The 17,087-nt window shown below is 37.5% G+C and overlaps 1 protein-coding gene across 1 annotated transcript; it reads left to right on the top strand.

The window, feature by feature from the left end:
* The first annotated feature begins 9,515 nt into the window (after window positions 1–9,515).
* On the top strand, window positions 9,516–15,886 carry LOC144980028 (putative serine carboxypeptidase CPVL). The gene is made up of 2 exons (XM_078927485.1): window positions 9,516–9,739; window positions 12,544–15,886. Exons 1-2 carry the CDS (start codon window positions 9,667–9,669, stop codon window positions 13,938–13,940), a joined length of 1,470 nt encoding a protein of 489 aa, XP_078783611.1. The 5' UTR covers window positions 9,516–9,666; the 3' UTR covers window positions 13,941–15,886.
* Window positions 15,887–17,087: the final 1,201 nt, after the last annotated feature.

Raw genomic sequence — 17,087 nt, 5'->3', positions numbered from 1 at the left:
CATTGTCTCTTGAGTTCTTTTTTTTAAAGACTTCATACTGGTTGGGGTTCCTGGCCTCCCATAGTGGGCAGGGTGGCAATTACTGTGTCTTCTATTCCCCTATATCTGTTTTCCAATTTGCTTTCTGTCTTTGTCTTGGAATGAGATTACTTGGTTTTGCCCTGGCCCTGGCCGTAGTAATAGCTGGGAGGGAAACCGTCAAATGTTATTGTTTTGGGAGATGATATTTTTTTCCTTGTAAATCATCTCTCTGTTATGTATTATTATGTTTGTTGTTTTGAGTGTATAATGTAAGCATTTGAGTGTATTCCTCTTGGGATCTTGTGCTGGTGTATGGGTGAGGCATTTAGGTGATCTCAAACTAAGTACACTGATAGTGTGCTCTTGGAATCTACATCTGTTCCCTATTTGAACCACTCCTCTTGAGTGTATAATGTAAGCATTTGAGTGTATTACTCTTGGGATCTTGTGCTGTTGTATGGGTGAGGCATTTAGGTGATCTCAAACTAAGTACACTGATAGTGTGCTCTTGGAATCTACATCTGTTCCCTATTTGAACCACTCCCCTTTGTCTAGCTTTTTGCTCAAGTCCTTTTTTATTGTACATCTAGAATCTTTTCACTATCCAATTTTCTTCCTTTTTACTGGCGCTGATATGACCTACATGTGTTGCAAGCGCCGTAAAACTTTTAAAAACAAAAAACAAAACAAAGACAACATAGACATATAAGGCACTTGGTGGGGTCCTCTGTCTCGCATGGTGGGCAAGAGGTCACTTGCTGTGTCTTCTAATCCCTACATCTGTTTTCTAATCTGCTTTATGTCTTTGTCTTGGAATGAGATTACAACGTAGTTTTGTCCTGGCCCTGGTTTGAGTCAGTTGAGAGGGAAACAGTCAAATGTATTGTTAAATTTTGGGAGATGACATTTTGTTCCTTGTAAAACATCTCTCTGTTAGGTACTGTAATATATGTTGTTTTGCATAATGATTTGTGTTTTTATATCAGTGGAATCCTGAGCTTGCGGCTGGATGAGACTTTTAAGTGATCTCAAACTAAAGGCATTGATGATGTGCTCTTAGAATCTATATCTGTTGCTTTTTTGAGCCCTTCCCCTTTGTCTTTGTTTTTCTCTTATCAGTCCTTTGTAAATCTAGATGTTTTTGACTATCCCATTTTCTTCCTTTTTACTGGCGCTGACTGGGTGGGGATCATAGTGGGCAGGGGGGTACATTCTGTGTCTTCCTAGTGGGCAGGGGGGTACATACTGTGTCTTCTATCCCCTTATATCTGTTTTCCAACATGCTTTCTATCTTTGTCTTGGAATGAGATTACTTGGTTTTGTCCTGGTCCTGGCTGGGAGGGAAACGGTCAATGTCATGAGAGATGATATTTTTTTCCTTGTAAATCATCTCTGTTTTTTTAATTTTATTTGTTCTTTTGAATGTATAATGTAAGCATTTGAGTGTATTCCTCTTGGGTTTTGTGCTTGTTTCCGGATGAGACTTATAGGTGATCTCAAACTAAGTACATTGGTGATATGCTCTTGGAATCTACATCTGATCCCTATTTGTTCGCAGTTCCCCTATGTCTTACTTTTTCTTGTGTGCTTTAATTGTAATTCTAGAACTTTTTACTACCCCATTTTCTTCCTTTTTACTGACGCTGATATAACCTAAATGTGTTGCAAGCGCCGTCAAACCCTTAAAAACAAACAAACAGAATCTATATCTGTTCCCTATTTGAACCATTCCCCTTTGTCTTCGTTTTTCTCTTGTCAGTCCTTTGTAAATCTAGATGTTTTTGACTATCCCATTTTCTTCCTTTTTACTGGCGTGGAAATGATTTAATTGTATCGCAAGCGCCATCAATCCCTTAGAAAACAAAAACAGCAAACATTTAAGGGAAAAGGAGTTATTGATACTACTACAAAGTATAAAACAAGAAGCACCTGACAGTCTGGGTCGGGTGTTGATTTCGTAATAAATACTTCTGAATGCCGTGATAGAATTTGTAAAAATAATCGGAGTATGAGTAAGAAAAACATGACAGTTTCATATTGGTCAACATATTTTGTGGAAAATACATTTAAGATTGTGACAAAGGGCCTTTTGTTTGTTTGTTTGCTTTTTATTTTTTAATTTTGTTAGCATTTAGTATAAAAGGACATCAGTTCTAACTTTATTTATTTTTTTTTTTTTAAAGATTTAGTATCAGTTCCAGTAAAGGAGATTAAAAAAAAAAAACTCCAAAAACTGCTGGCACGGTGAATATTATAAGCGACTAGAAGTTGTGGACTATAAAACTTAATGTGCAAAACCGAATACATATAACAGCCTCAAAAATGACTGATACCAAAACCCTTCTTCAGTCTATAACAGACCTGCCTACATAATATATTGTAAAATTTCGTAGTTTTTCAGGACGGGAAGAATAGTAGTCACCGTAACAAACTTTGTAACATACACATATTTTCTAAGAAGGATAAATAATGCTCCAAACTCCTCAATTAATGTATCCTGGCACCAAAACTTCATTGTCAACAAGTTTAATTGACTTTAATGACGTTCTATAGTCCCGTGATTGGAGCAAGACAGTCGTAAAATTATGAATTTTCCGTAATAGTTGGCAGGTCTGGCCTATAACGTGAAAGAAAATTTAAAAACCAAGTAAAAATGATAATACATCACATTAGATCGAGACAGACGATCCATGATTGGTATTTTGTTCTGGTTTTTGTTCTTTCTTTAAAGCTGTTTTATTCATTTTTGTACAATGCATTTGACGTAGTGAAAAGCTATATTATAATATGCTGCTGTTCTTTAGAATTTATTGCCAGTCTGTCAATTTAGAAACCTATCATAATTCAACCCAGAAAAATTATTGGAAGTTCAATAAAAAATTTCAGGTACTTTATTATATCCCGAAGTGGTTATTCGTACTCCGACTACGAATAGGAATGACAAAATCAATGTCTTTCTCTTTTTTACCGATGAGCTGGTCAAAGGGAGATAACTCAGTAATTAATATCCAAAAACCGTGGTGACAAGTTGAATGGGTGCTCTCCCATTAAAAGTCTGATGATCGCTCTCAACACGATAAAACTTCGCAATCTAGTTTGATCGTTGGTTTTGAACGCAGTCTCTTGCTTCCAAACGACATGATTGGTCGTAACTTTTTATATCAATCAATTTAATCTAATGAAGACATCTTTTCATGATTATAAGTCAAATGTCACCTCCCAGATCTATGTCGGTGGTGTGTCACTACGTTAAATGGTGGAAATAAGTGTGATGGTTTCTGATGTCACGTAAATTTAAGTGACTCTGGTAGGAGTCTGAGAGAAACACGCCACATATTTTGATAAAGGGTCCCTTTTCTTTATTTTGATCAGGTATTTTGTCTTCTTCTTCTTCTTCTTCGTCTTGTGGAAACCTCCAATATTGTCGAGGATCACTCCACAGTTTGTAGTGTTTTACATTTTAAACTTGCTAAAACTCTGCACATAATACTAAAACCACATAGATTAAAAAGTCACGTTGTGAACTCCAGCAATCGCGTGAAGGCATGTTGGCAACCGTTTTCAGCCACTTCAGCTGGGAGGCTATTCCATAGTCGGGCAGTGGAAGGGAAAAACGAATACATGTGGGCGTCTGTTTTTGATGTTGGGATGGTTACTCTTGCTGTGTGTCCCCTCGTATTTCTTGTGCCGATATCTTTGATGTCGTTTGGAAGTTTAAGGCACGAATTTTTGTAGTAGATCTTGTGGAACAATTTAAGTTTATCTATCTTTCTTCTCTTTTCCAGAGGTTCAAGGCCAATCCGTTGTGATATTTCAGACGCACTTGAGAAAGGATCGAATGTGTTTGTGATGCGTCTTGCTGTTTTTCTTTGGATGTTTTCTAAGGTGTCGATGTTTTTCTTTGTATATGGGTCCCAAATTGAGCTGCCATACTCCAAAATTGGTCTAACAATAGTTTTAAAAGCAAGGGTTTGAGTTGTGATTGGCATCTTTTTAAATTGCGGGTGATGTAAGCGCTTGTTTGATTTGCCTTTGAAGCCAGGTGACATATGTGGTCATTCCATTTGAGGTTTTTAGCAAACTCGATGCCAAGGTATTTTGCTGTCTTTACATGTTCCAGGTTTTGACCATGAAGTTGGTATTCAAATGTTATAGGTGCTTTCTTATTTGTGATGGTTAGAACATTGCACTTTGATACGTTAAATTCCATTTGATTTATTGTTTCCCATTCTTGTAATTTAGCTAGATCGTCATTTAGTGTTTTGCAGTCGTCTGTTGTTTTTATCTGATTATATAATGCTGTGTCGTCAGCAAAGAGGCGCACTTTTGACCTTATACCTCGTGGAAGATCGTTTATGTACACTAAAAATAGGACGGGCCCAAGGACTGAGCCCTGAGGTACGCCCGATGTCACCATCCCGATAGTGGAAGTCTCGCCGTCGACAAGAACTTGTTGGGTGCGATTGTCCAGAAAAGTTGCAATCCATTGTAAGGTTTTGTTCCTGATACCAACGTCATACAATTTCTGGATTAACCGATGGTGAGGGACCTTGTCGAAGGCCTTGGCAAAGTCCAGTAGTACTAGATCAATTTGACCACCTTTATCAATAGCAGCTGACAGATCATGTGTTAATGATAGAAGTTGAGTTTGACATGAGTGGTGCTTCCTAAATCCGTGCTGTTCATCACAAAAAATACTGTTAGTTTCGAGATATTCAGTTATTGAGGATCTCACTATATGCTCCAACAGTTTGCAGCAAATGCAAGTTAATGAAATTGGACGGTAGTTTTGAGCCCTGCTTCTGTCACCTTTCTTGTAGATGGATTGGACAAGAGCGTGATTCCAAACAATTGGTATGTCTCCCGTTTCAAGAGAGAGTTTGAACAAATGTGTGAGGGCAGGTGCAAATTCGTTACTCAATATCTTTAAGAGACGGGATGGTATTTTGTCTGGGCCACATGCTTTCTTTGGATCTAGAGTGGCGAGGAGTTTGGAAACGCCCTCTACTGTCACATTGATTTCGGCCATAGTGTTGGAATCGTTTTCTTCGCCTTGTAGTTGTTGAGTGGTAATTTTGGTATGAGCTTTTGAAGCAAAAACAGAGCAGAATTGGTTATTAAGTATGTCTGCTTTTTCCTTTGCATCAGAGTATAATACACGATCATGCTCAAGGGGCGCTATACCAACCGAATCGCACCTCCTACTTTTTATAAATTTCCAGAGCTTTTTGTTTGAGTCTTCACTAACAAGTTCCTTAACATGATTATGATAGGCCTTTCTACTCTCTTTTTGTGTTTCTTTTTTCAGTCGGGCATAATTGTACCAGTCTTTCTACTGTTGGACTTTCTCGCTCTGCTCCATGCCTTTTGTTTCCGTCTAGATAATCGTTTGACGGTGGTGTTTATCCATGGTTGGTGAAATTTCCTTGAGCTTTTCTTCGTTGGTACATGTTTGGTCATCATTTTGTTTAGGTGGTCGTTGATGGCAGTCCAAACATCCTCAGTGCTTTCTAGATGTTGATTAATTATGTTTTCACTAAAAAGACGTGTTTCTGTCCGCATTTCGGCGATATTTGCCTTTTTCCAAATAGTAATAGGGTGTGATTTTTGTGTGATTTTGTTTGCTTTGATAGTGCTTTCTGTGATGAGAATGTCATGGTCACTAATGCCTGGAATGGTTTTACACTTGACAATTAAATTTGGTCGATTTGTGATAAATAAGTCGAGGATATTTGTACCCCTTGTTGGATTTTTGTTTATTTGACTCAGGCCAAAATCTTGCAATTTGTTAATAAATGCTTGGTTTATAAATGAAGGATATTGGTAACTGATTATTTTTTCTTGTTCCCAATTGATATCAGGTAGGTTCAGGTCTCCGCTTAACCAGAGTACATTTTTCGGGTCTAGGCTATCAATACAGCGTGTTATCTCAGTCATTTGTTCCATAGTTGAGTTTGAAGGTGTTCTATACATAGCGCCCACAGTGAGTAGGCCTTGTTCTGTTTTGATATTTACGATTTATTTGTATATTTTTTACAAGACAGACTAGTTTAAATTATAAATTTGTTGCAAGAATCGTTCGTGCTAGTAAATCTGAGGGGCAGACGACATCGTTCGAGTTGTTATGCTCGTTGCCGGGTTTTGAGTTCAGCAGCAAACAAAAAATCCAATCTTTTGATTGGTTGACATTTATATCGGTAATGGCCTTTCGTTTTCGCATTATTTGTTTTCATATTGAGTTGGAATCGGAAACTTGTTTTCCAGTCTTGTGCAGACTATTGTCCCCGCGATGAAGGAAAAGGCTGCAATTTTAGGAATGACTTTTATTTCATCATTGACCAACGGTAGCACACAGAGGTTGCAAATGGAATCAGACCTCGCCACCACAATTATTTTTCTCTCTCATGGAGCTGCTGGTCAAAGGGAGATAAGTCAGTAATAGCCAATGACAAATACTATTGTATGAGTGATGTCCCATTAAAAGGATGATGATCGCTCTGTTCACCACGAGACTTCGGCACGTCCTCTTTCTTTATATACTTAGTATAAGACAGACGAGTCTAAATTAAAAGTTTGTAGCAAGAACCTTTAGAATTAAACGAGACTAAAACATCTGGCGTTCGTGATAGTAAATCTGAGGGGCAGACGACATCGTTTGAGTTGTTTATGCTCGTTGTCGGGTTTTGACTTCGGCAGCAAACAATAAAATCCGATATTTTGATTGGTTGAAATTTATATCTGCATATCGATAATGGCCTTTCGTTTTCGCATTATTCGTTTTAATCTTGAGTTGGAATCAGAAACTTTTTTTCCAGTCTAATGCAAATTAATGTCCCCCGCGATGGAGGAAAAGTTGGCAGTTTTATGAATGATTTTTATTACCCCATCGATCTCAGTAATTGCCAAGGTCAAATAATATTGTGTGAGTGCTGTCCCATGAAAAGGGTGATCGAGACTTCGGCACGTCCTCTTTCTAGTAGTAATAGTAGTAGTAGTAGTAATGGTAGCAGTAATAATAATAGTTGTAGTAGTAGTAGTGTAGTAGTAGTCGTCGTCGTAATAGTAGGAGTAGTTGTAGTAGTAGTAGTAGTAGTAGTAGTAGTATTAGAAGAAGAAGAATTAATAGTTTATGGTACAGTTCACTCCGCTTAATCGCACATCGGTTAATCAATCGTACACTCCGCTTATACACTACATATTCTCGAAAAACGGATTTTTTCTATATAATCACTCAGCTTAATCGCACACCTTCTCCGCTTAATTGCTACATCATGATTCCATCTTGATTTGAGAAAAATATCTTTAAAAATACAATTAAAAAAGGTAATGAAAATGCGTTTAACAATGAACCAGTTCGGCACGTCAATATAGTATCACGCGTGAAAAAAGCTTTCCCATCAACGCAATACGATTCAATAGTCTGATGTCACGCCGCCCGGCAACGGCGGCCATCTTGGTTCTAAACAAAGAAAATCATTACTTTTTATTCTTCAAGCTGGCTAGAACTTTTCATATGCCTTGTGATCAGAATGTGTAAAAGTCAAAACATGATCAAATTCATGGGGTTTTATTCTCCTCTGGATACCCTTTATGCTCGCCGGAGAAATATTGTATACGGGCGTCCGCCATTGTTCCGATAGTTTAGAGTCAGTGTTACTAAGTTACCATGCGTCATGATAAGGAAGTGACGTTACGACTGTTGAAGAGTATTCCACTGTCGCTCTGACTCAGACTAGGTCAGACCCGTAATGCTTGTTAACTGAGATCAAAGGATTACCTGACACAACGGGCTAATTCACTCAGAACTCGCTGTCTGCATCACAAGGTGTGAAACGTGATCGCGTTCCACCCAATGCCATGTGTTTGTTTACATTGTTGACCACTCGATTGCAATAGGCTTCAACAGTCATGACGTCACTTCCCTCGTAATGACGCATAGTAACTTAGTAACTGGCTCTAAACTATCGGAACAATGACGGACGCCCTTATGAAATATTTCTCCGACGAGCATAAAAGTGTATCCAAAGGAAAAAACAACATAAACATGCTCATGTTTTGACGTTTGTACATTCTGATCACAAGACATATGAAAAGTTCTAGCCAGCATAAATAATACCGATTTTCTTTGTTTAGAACCACGATGCTCGCCGTTGCTGGGCGACGTGACATCAGACTGTTGAATCCAATTCTCTACCTGTGCATTGTTTTCCTCTACTGGGTCTGGGTGGGGTTCCCTACCTCCACAGTGGGCAGGGAGGTACTTACCGTGTCTTCTATCCCCGTATATCTGTTTTCCAACTTGCTTTCTGTCTTTGTCTTGGTGTGAGATTGCTCGGTTTTGTTCCAACCCTGGCCGGAGTCCTTGACTGGGAGGGAAACAGTCAAAGGCATAGTTATTGTTTTGGGAGATGATATTTTTTTCCTTGTAAATCATCTCTCTGTTATGTGTTATTATATTTGTTGTTTTTAATGTATAATGCAAGCATTTGAGTGTATTCCTCTTTGTTGGATTTTGTGCTTGTGTCTGGATGAGACTTATAGGTGATCTCAAACTAAGTGCATTGGTGGTATGCTCTTGGAATCTACATCTGATCCCTATTTGTTCCCAGTTCCCCTATGTCTTACTTTTTCTTGGGTGCTTTAATTGTAATTCTAGAACTTTTTACTATCCCATTTTTTTCCTTTTTACTGGCACTGATATGACCTTAATGTGTTGCAAGCGCCGTAAAACCCTTAAAAACAAAAACAACAACCTCTACTGGGTCGTGAACAATATGAAAGGATTGCAGGAAGGATTCGCGTCTCATCTTTTGATTGATCTATCCGCTCATGAAGTGGCAGTTTTGGGCGTTAAAACGCATGTCCCAATTTTGTTCCCATGTTTCAAGCGAAGTTATGTCATTTTGTATCATGATATGATCTTAGTTTGATATAAGTTCTCTGTAAATCAAACAATAGCAAATTTGTCTCACAGTGCACATGCACGTACGGAATGTATTACAGTAAATCTTTGCAAAGAGCTTTAAGCGTATGAGTCCGTCATTATCGCCGCCGTTGTCGTCGTTGTCGTTGTCATCTCATCATCATCATCATCATCATCATCATCATCATCATCACCATCATCATCATCTAAATTCTAGTTATTATCATGACTTATAATCGTTATTGCTATCATTATCAACATTCTTTTATTATTACTATTACTCTAATTACCAGTATCTTTAAAACGTTTTATTTGTTAAAAGGGATGTTCGAGTACCGTCCCAGTTAAGAGGTTTGTATTCTCTCTCTCTCTCTCTCTCTCTCTCTCTCTCTCTCTCTCTCTCTCTCTCTCTCTCTCTCTCTCTCTCTCTCTCTCTCTCTCTCTCTTCTTCTCTCTCTCTCTCTCTCTCTCTCTCTCTCTCTCTCTCTCTCTCTCTCTCTCTCTCTCTCTCTCTCTCTCTCTCTCTCTCTCTCTCTCTCTCTCTCTCTCTCTCTCTCTAGTCCATGCGACTGATATTGTTTGACAACTTGAGGCCTATTTCAACTGAGAGCATGTTTTCTTATAATAAACTAGTTACTTACATTCAGAACAAGTGTTGAAACTGCGTTGTTTTCTTTTGATATAACTTGTTCAAAATCGTTCAATACTTCGTTCGGATAATCATGTTAAATAGGGCAATCTTATTATTCATATTCTGGATTTTTCTGTTTCTCAATAGCTGTGATGGACTGAGAGGTTTGATTCTAGAAATTAAATAATTTCTTATGACATTTTAATAAGGGAAAAGTATTTGGTTGTTTTGTTTTTTAACTCACTCAACCGTAAAACCGACAATATCCGTAGTTTCCCCGGGTTACTTTTACCACATGCCTATCTATTACATTTTTTTCTGAGACAAATTATTGGATATTTTCAAAGTTAATGTTCTTAATTTTTACATGTTAATGGTAGTTGAATAAAAATATCTATGTACATGTTCATTTTTAATACTTATTTTTTCCAATTTTGAAAAGTAGCAAAAATCTCTAGGATTGAGTGAGTCAAGTCTTATGCACAGGAATTAAAATAAATTCCAACCTCATACAGTTGTTGAAAATTGAATAAGAAAAAGGTCAGGTCTAACCAAAAAAAAAAAAACAATTTTAAATACAAAAAATTCAAAACAGAATAGTTTTTATTTTTCAAAACATTGGCATGTAGAATTCATAATATGACAAAATAACTGACGTTACTAAGTTATGTTAGCGCTTGAAAAGACAACGTTCAAATATTGATTTAGCTAAAAAGGCTTTTACAAAATCAATTAGTCGAAAAGGCCTCGGGTTGTCAAATAATCTCAGACATTAGATTTGAAAGAAGTCTAAGGTTTGATATTTTTGACAAGTTGGGAGCAATCCTAATCCTTCGATATTTAAAATCAAAGATTCTTGGCCGTAATGAAAAAGGGTTTTTGTTCGTGAACACCAGCAATGACAATTCATTGTCTGATCTAGAACCTTCTTTCTAAAATTGAACTTTTATATAGCGCAATATCTACTAAATGTGCTTAAAACGCTTTACAAGGGGTCCCTGGCCAGCAACAACATAATTTAACGTTTAGGACGGGACATGACGCCTGTTAGGCGATGTTAAATGTTTTTCGGACAGAGACAACGCTATTAACGACCAGGTACTCATTTTACACCTGAGTACGATGTGAGAATGCGAGACTCGAGCCCAGGACCTTCCGATCCAAAAGCGAGTGTCATACCACAAGACCACATAGCCTTATTTCAATGACACACGCTTTGAAAAGATGTAAATATGATAAAGTATCAGGTAAAAAAAGGAGGAAAGGTATAAGAAAAAAAATAATCTCAAAACAACTAGCCTGGTCAATTGGTGTTCAAACTGCAGATAATCTGAGGTTTTATCATCTGTCAACGTAGACGCTCAGTGAGGATACATCAAAGCTAAATGAATATCTAGACCTACCAATGGTATTTGAAGATGAACACCACAAAATATGTGTCGACAACATTCCATTTGAACAACAGACAAGCCACCAAAACCCTTGACATTTTAGTTGACGGAAATAGACCTGCCAGCGGACAGAAATCCAAAATACCCTTTCGACTGATAGCTTTCCTGAAAAAAAAAAATACATATAGAAGGAACCGCAAACAAAATTGCAAAAAGAAACTGTCTGCTTAGAAAATTAGCCGTCGCCACCCGGGGAGCAACGCATCAAGCCCCGAGAACGTCAGTATTAGCACTCTGCTATAGAGCCAGAGAATACTGTGTCCCTGTTTAGACAAGAAGCCCCCACACGAAAATTATCGACATCAAACTCCCGAGAGCACATGCGCATAATAACTGGATGCCTCAAATAAACACCATCACTTTTGCTCCCAACTATAAGCGCATCGCAACCACCAGAACTCAGGCGAGAAGAAGCAACCCAAAAGTTAGTCCACAAACTGAAAGACCTCACCCCAATTACTTTAACTCTCTTCTTGCCGATCATTTTCATGATTTTTCCCAAACTTTACTTTTTACACTCAAACTCATGAGAAATAAATACATCGGTGTTTCTTTTTTACGAAACCCGCCATAACAAGCTTTATAAAACAAAGATTTTTCATAATATTTTGTGATGTACAAAGCAAATCTGATTAAGAATAATGTTCATTGTATCGTAAAGATTGTAACGATTGTCCTGTATTTGGCAAGTAGAGGGTTAAAAACCATCACAATCTGAGGTTTTATCATTTATCAACGCAGACGCTCATAAAGGGGAAACCCGAAACTTTCATTTGATCTGTTTTTGTAATTAAATTGAAGCTTACATTCAACTTCACATTATTATTTATTTCTACGAGCTTCGAGCAGCAACATTTACACTACCCAGTGAGGATATATCAAAGCTAAATGAATATCTAGACCAACCAAAGTTATTTGAAGATGAACACCACAAAATATGTGTCCACAACATTCCATTTGAACAATAGACAAGCCAACAAAACCCTTGACATTTTAGTTGACGGAAATACGTTATGAAAAATCGCAGATTATCTGCAGTTTGAACACCATTTGAAATTAGGTTATTCTTATTTTTTTTAAAAACGAGAGATTTTGTGTAAAACTGTTATTTTCTGTTTTTCTTTAGCTTTTTTCCGTTTATCCAAAAAATCAAACAAACAAAACAAACAAAAACAAACAAAACAAGAAACTTGCTTTTGAACAGCAGATCTGTTTGAAATGTTCACATCACGTTCATAAGCCATTGCAGTGAACAACGTTGTGATGAACCTGTCATATCATTTTTTATTTCAGACTTATTTAACTTTTTGCACGAGGTTTTGCGCAATTTTGATAGGTACATTTTTTAAATTATACCAACAAAAAAAAAGAAAACCTTTTATCAAAACTTTTATTTTATCTATTTATTCATTTATCTTTTTCTTTTTTTTTGGCGGTAATGAACACATTTAATTCTATTACTTATTGCTTCATGCAATGGGACAACTAATCGAATTTTAGAACTTACTATTTTTCAGAAGCCTGTGATCAAATGGACAAGCCATTAATGTTGACACCCCTACTGGACAAGAACGAGACAGGAAAGGCAAGAAACTTGAGTCTGGTGGACAAATCATTCCTTGCAGACTTTGTACCACAAAGCCATGCCGGTTTCTTTACCGTTGATCGAAACCTCGGCAGTCACATGTTCTTTTGGTTCTTTCCTTCCCCAACTAACACCAGCGCTCCTTTGGTTTTGTGGCTAAACGGGGGTCCAAGTATTTCATCAATGTTTGGTCTCTTTCATGAAAATGGCCCGATGGAGCTTGACGAAGGGGCCACAAAAGACAGACCCAGATACCGCAAACGTAACCAAACTTGGGTTGGCCCATTCTCAATGCTATACGTAGACAATCCTGTCGGTTCCGGATTTAGCTATTCAGAACGCGAGGACAAAGGAAACAGAACTATGGAGGAGAGGGTAACCCAAAATTTGTTCAGCCTGTTAGAGCAATTCTTAATTCTATTTCCAGAATACAAAAACCTGGAAATTTACATCGGCGGCCAGTCATATGCTGGTATGTATATTATTTCCCTAGCACATTATATCCACACTCAAGCCAAACTAGGTATGACTGATATGGAACTTGCTGGTATTTACCTAGGCGGGCCTTCGTACGACGTAGAGGCGCAAGCTCCTATGATTTCAGAATTCAATTATCACATCGGTTTGGTAAATTACAAAACATACACGGAGCATAAACATGTAATGAGGGCGTTTTCTAAGTACAGCTTAAAGGATATTGCAGAATCGGCAATTTTAATGGATGATATTTATAGATTCATCTCCCTTGTACCACCATATGATAATTTTGCGACTCAAGAACTCCAACCCTTTGAGATTATATCTGCACTAATGAACACTCTAGACATGAAGCGAGCAATTCATGCAGGACTGTATAACAAGTTTCTCATTTATAATTACAAAGTTAAGAACAAATTTATGGTTGATAGTCTGATATCTCGCAGAGAAAAACTAGCAGTATGTTTAAACAATTACAAAGTGCTAATTTACAACGGAGATTTGGACTCCGTCATCCCTAGTGCATCAATTGAAGCCAGTCTACTTAAAACTAAATGGAAACTTCAGAGAAAATACAACGAAACAAGTCGCGTTATGTGGACAATTGGAAAGAAAAAACTCGGCTCCTATTCCAAGGTCAGTCGGTTTTGTCGGGTAATCGTCATTGGTGCCGGGCACCAAACGCCCCACGACAAACCGGAGACAATGCTCCGAGTTATGGAGGACTTCGTCACACACGGATGTATTCGAGTCCGTGGATCTGAGAAGGCTTCGATACCAAGATTGAAACGAGTGCAGGCTGTAGCGAATAAATTAAAATTAGGACGGATGACTCATGTCAAATCGCCATAAAATGGACTTTTCTTTTCTGTTATAAAAATGTATAGCTTCAAAAGCCATAATGTTATTATTACATCACATCTTACAATTAAATGAGAAGTATGTCATAAATAAATGGAATAAATTATAAAGTTAATAAAATACAGTGCGAAATAGCGTTATAAAACCATAACAGTAACAGGTCAAGAAATCGGTGATGTGTTTATATAGACGTTATCACTGTCAGTGCAAATTAAATCCTCCTCCTCTTCCTCCTCCTCCTCCTCCTCCTCCTCCTCCTCATCATCATCATCATCATCATCATCATCACCATCATCATTATCACCATCTTCATCATCATTATCATCACATCATCATCATCATCATCATCATCATCATCATCATCATCATCATCACCACGATCATTACTCTCACCTTTAAATCCTCCTTTGACAGAGGCCAGACACCCGGGTGAAGTTAAGGACTTCATTATGATACCTCCCCCCCCCCCCCCCACCCCCAACCCCAACCCCGTGCGCTCGCCCTAATTGTCCTCTCACAGTGATTGGGTATACGAGTCGTTATACTTGGGGAAAGTACTTGTCGATAGACTACAAACGCCATATATAAAGGGTAGCAAGCAATTTAATTCCCACAGTCTGGTCATCTGTAGATATATAGGCCTTGAGAAACAATATTTTGAGTTACCAGTAAGCCGATTCCGTGAAAATGACAATGATTTTGCCATCTTTGAACAGCTTAGACCCTGTAACATTGTGCGGCTATTTTATGTCCTTGTGGTATCACACTCGCCTTTGGATCGGGACACCCTGGGTTCGAGTCCCGCTCTGAGGGGCGCATAGTTGAGTCCATGATAAAAGGCTCTTTACGCATACTCTTTCATCGTACTCAGATGCAAAATGAGTACCTGACGTAAACAGAGTTGTCTTTGTCCGAACAAAAACATTGCAATAACGCCGAACAGGCGCCAAGTCTTGTCCTTCTTGCTAAGAGTATCTGTTAGCTAGGGACCCCTTGTAAAACACTTTAACTTTAAGCACGTTAATAGGGTATTGCGCTATATTAAGTCACTCAATCCTAGAGATTTTGCTACTTTTCAAAATTGGAAAAAAATGTATTAAAATGAGCATGTACTCTAGATAGTTTTATTCAACTACCATTAACATGTAAAAACTAAAAATAATAACTTTGATACTACGTCTATAATTTGTCTCAGAAAAATGTAATAAATAGGTATGGGGTAAAAGTAACCCGGGTAAAACCATGGATATAATCGGGGTTAGGGTTGAGTGAGTTAAAGGCTCGAGTTTTTATGGCATTTGGTAGGACAATCGGCTCATTAGTAAACGGAACTGTTTCACCCCATTTTTATTTTTGACACAATCATCCACGCAAAATGAAAAAAAAATGTGTATAGATAGAACGAAGATGACGTTACTCAGGCCTTTGTTATTGTATTTTGCCATCTGCGTTTGTGAGTGATTCTCACTAAACTTTATTAACCAGACTATAAACGTTCATGATTACACATAGTTTTGTGTTTGGTCCGTTATACTTCCGGATGGCAATGTTATGAGTTTCTTAGCCAAGCGCATACTATCTATAGCTGTGTTACTTTGATCTGATGGGGAAAAACATTTGATAGATTCATATCCAAACGGTGGATACCGGGGTAGACCTCATGTCTTTGGGTCCTGTGGCTCTGACGACAACTGACCAGTTGACACCCGAATTGTTATTATGCTGACTACTACTATTAATTTCAATGCATTAAAACATGATGTTCCCTGTTGTATTAAATTGTAAAGACGTCTGTGTGCATTGTGAAGTAAATTTGTTGAGATCCTATTATTATAGGATCAACGCATTTCTATTAATGTTTATTATATTTTATGTTCGAGCAATGTAAACCAATAAAGATTTTTCATTTTGTGGACAATAAAGATTTATTACTATTACACCTTGTTTTTTTTTTTTCTTTTCAAAATTTCATATTTGTAAATCTATTGAGTGAATGCATTTCGATCGACGTGCACTTATTTGCAGGTCTGATCACCCAATTCATTAATGGCTCATTGTTGTAATGGAATTCTTTTTTTTTTTTTTAATGACGCAAAATATTGTCCATTACAACGGATGTCAGACCTGAATAATATATGAAAACGTCGATTTTGATAAGTTCGGCTAAGACCAATTTAACTCAAAGAATATGCTACCCATCCCGTCTAGTTGGTAATATGTCATGACGAACTAGATGAAGAAATTAAAGTTGAAGTAAAGATTATTTAAATTAGAAGAGTTTAAAATTTTGAAAGTTAAGAAACAAAACTCATACTTAATGAAAGCATTTCAGGGTTACAGAGAAAGACGCTGCTTTAAGGGTTTGTAAAGCCCGTACAGTTACATCAAGAAAATCTGGGGGGGAAAAAGCATACGAATCTCAACAAAATTTTCGAATTCAATAGCAATGTAAATACCAAAGTAACTCCGATTTTTAAGAAGGGCGACAGAAGTAAACCTGGAAATTATCGATCGATATCATTAATTAACCTGCATTCCTTGTAAGGCCTTGGAGCACATCATCGCAACATCTCAAAGAAATAAAAAATCAATAAAATGGAGCAATGCAAATGTCTTCGTTCCTCGTCCTCTCCTGTTCAATGTAAGTGCTGTTTGATACAAGCGTAAAACGCATACCCTTGTGAAGAATATAGGTATTAAAATCGTCCCAGCTATTGGGAGCCTCTGTGGTGTAATGGTAGCACGTCTGGCCGGTAATCAGAAGGTCTGAGGTTCGATCCCCAGTCGAGGACGACTGATTTTTTGAGATGTTTTTTTTCTTGTAATTTTCTTTCTTGCTTTGTCTGTCACCTTTCATACACACTTGTTCAGATCTTTATCTAACACCGGTGCCTGTTCCTTTATTCTTAATTCAACATCTCAATTATTGTGAACAAAACAAAATCATTTGTCCACAACAGCATAGTTCCGCAAATATAACTCATTTGAGAAGCAGCTCATTGGCCTGACAGACGAAATAACACAGGCTATGGATGCAGGTGGACAAGAAGATATGCTTGTCCTTGATTTCAGTAAAGCATTTGACAAAGTCAGTCACAGTCTCTTCGTACATAAGCTCCAACATTATGGAATAAGAGG

This window comes from Berghia stephanieae, chromosome 9, assembly GCF_034508935.2.
Source record: "Berghia stephanieae isolate SIO BIC M18660-M18661 chromosome 9, UCSD_Bste_1.3, whole genome shotgun sequence".
Taxonomy (NCBI): domain Eukaryota; kingdom Metazoa; phylum Mollusca; class Gastropoda; order Nudibranchia; family Aeolidiidae; genus Berghia; species Berghia stephanieae.
This window is presented reverse-complemented; position numbering and strand designations above follow the sequence as displayed.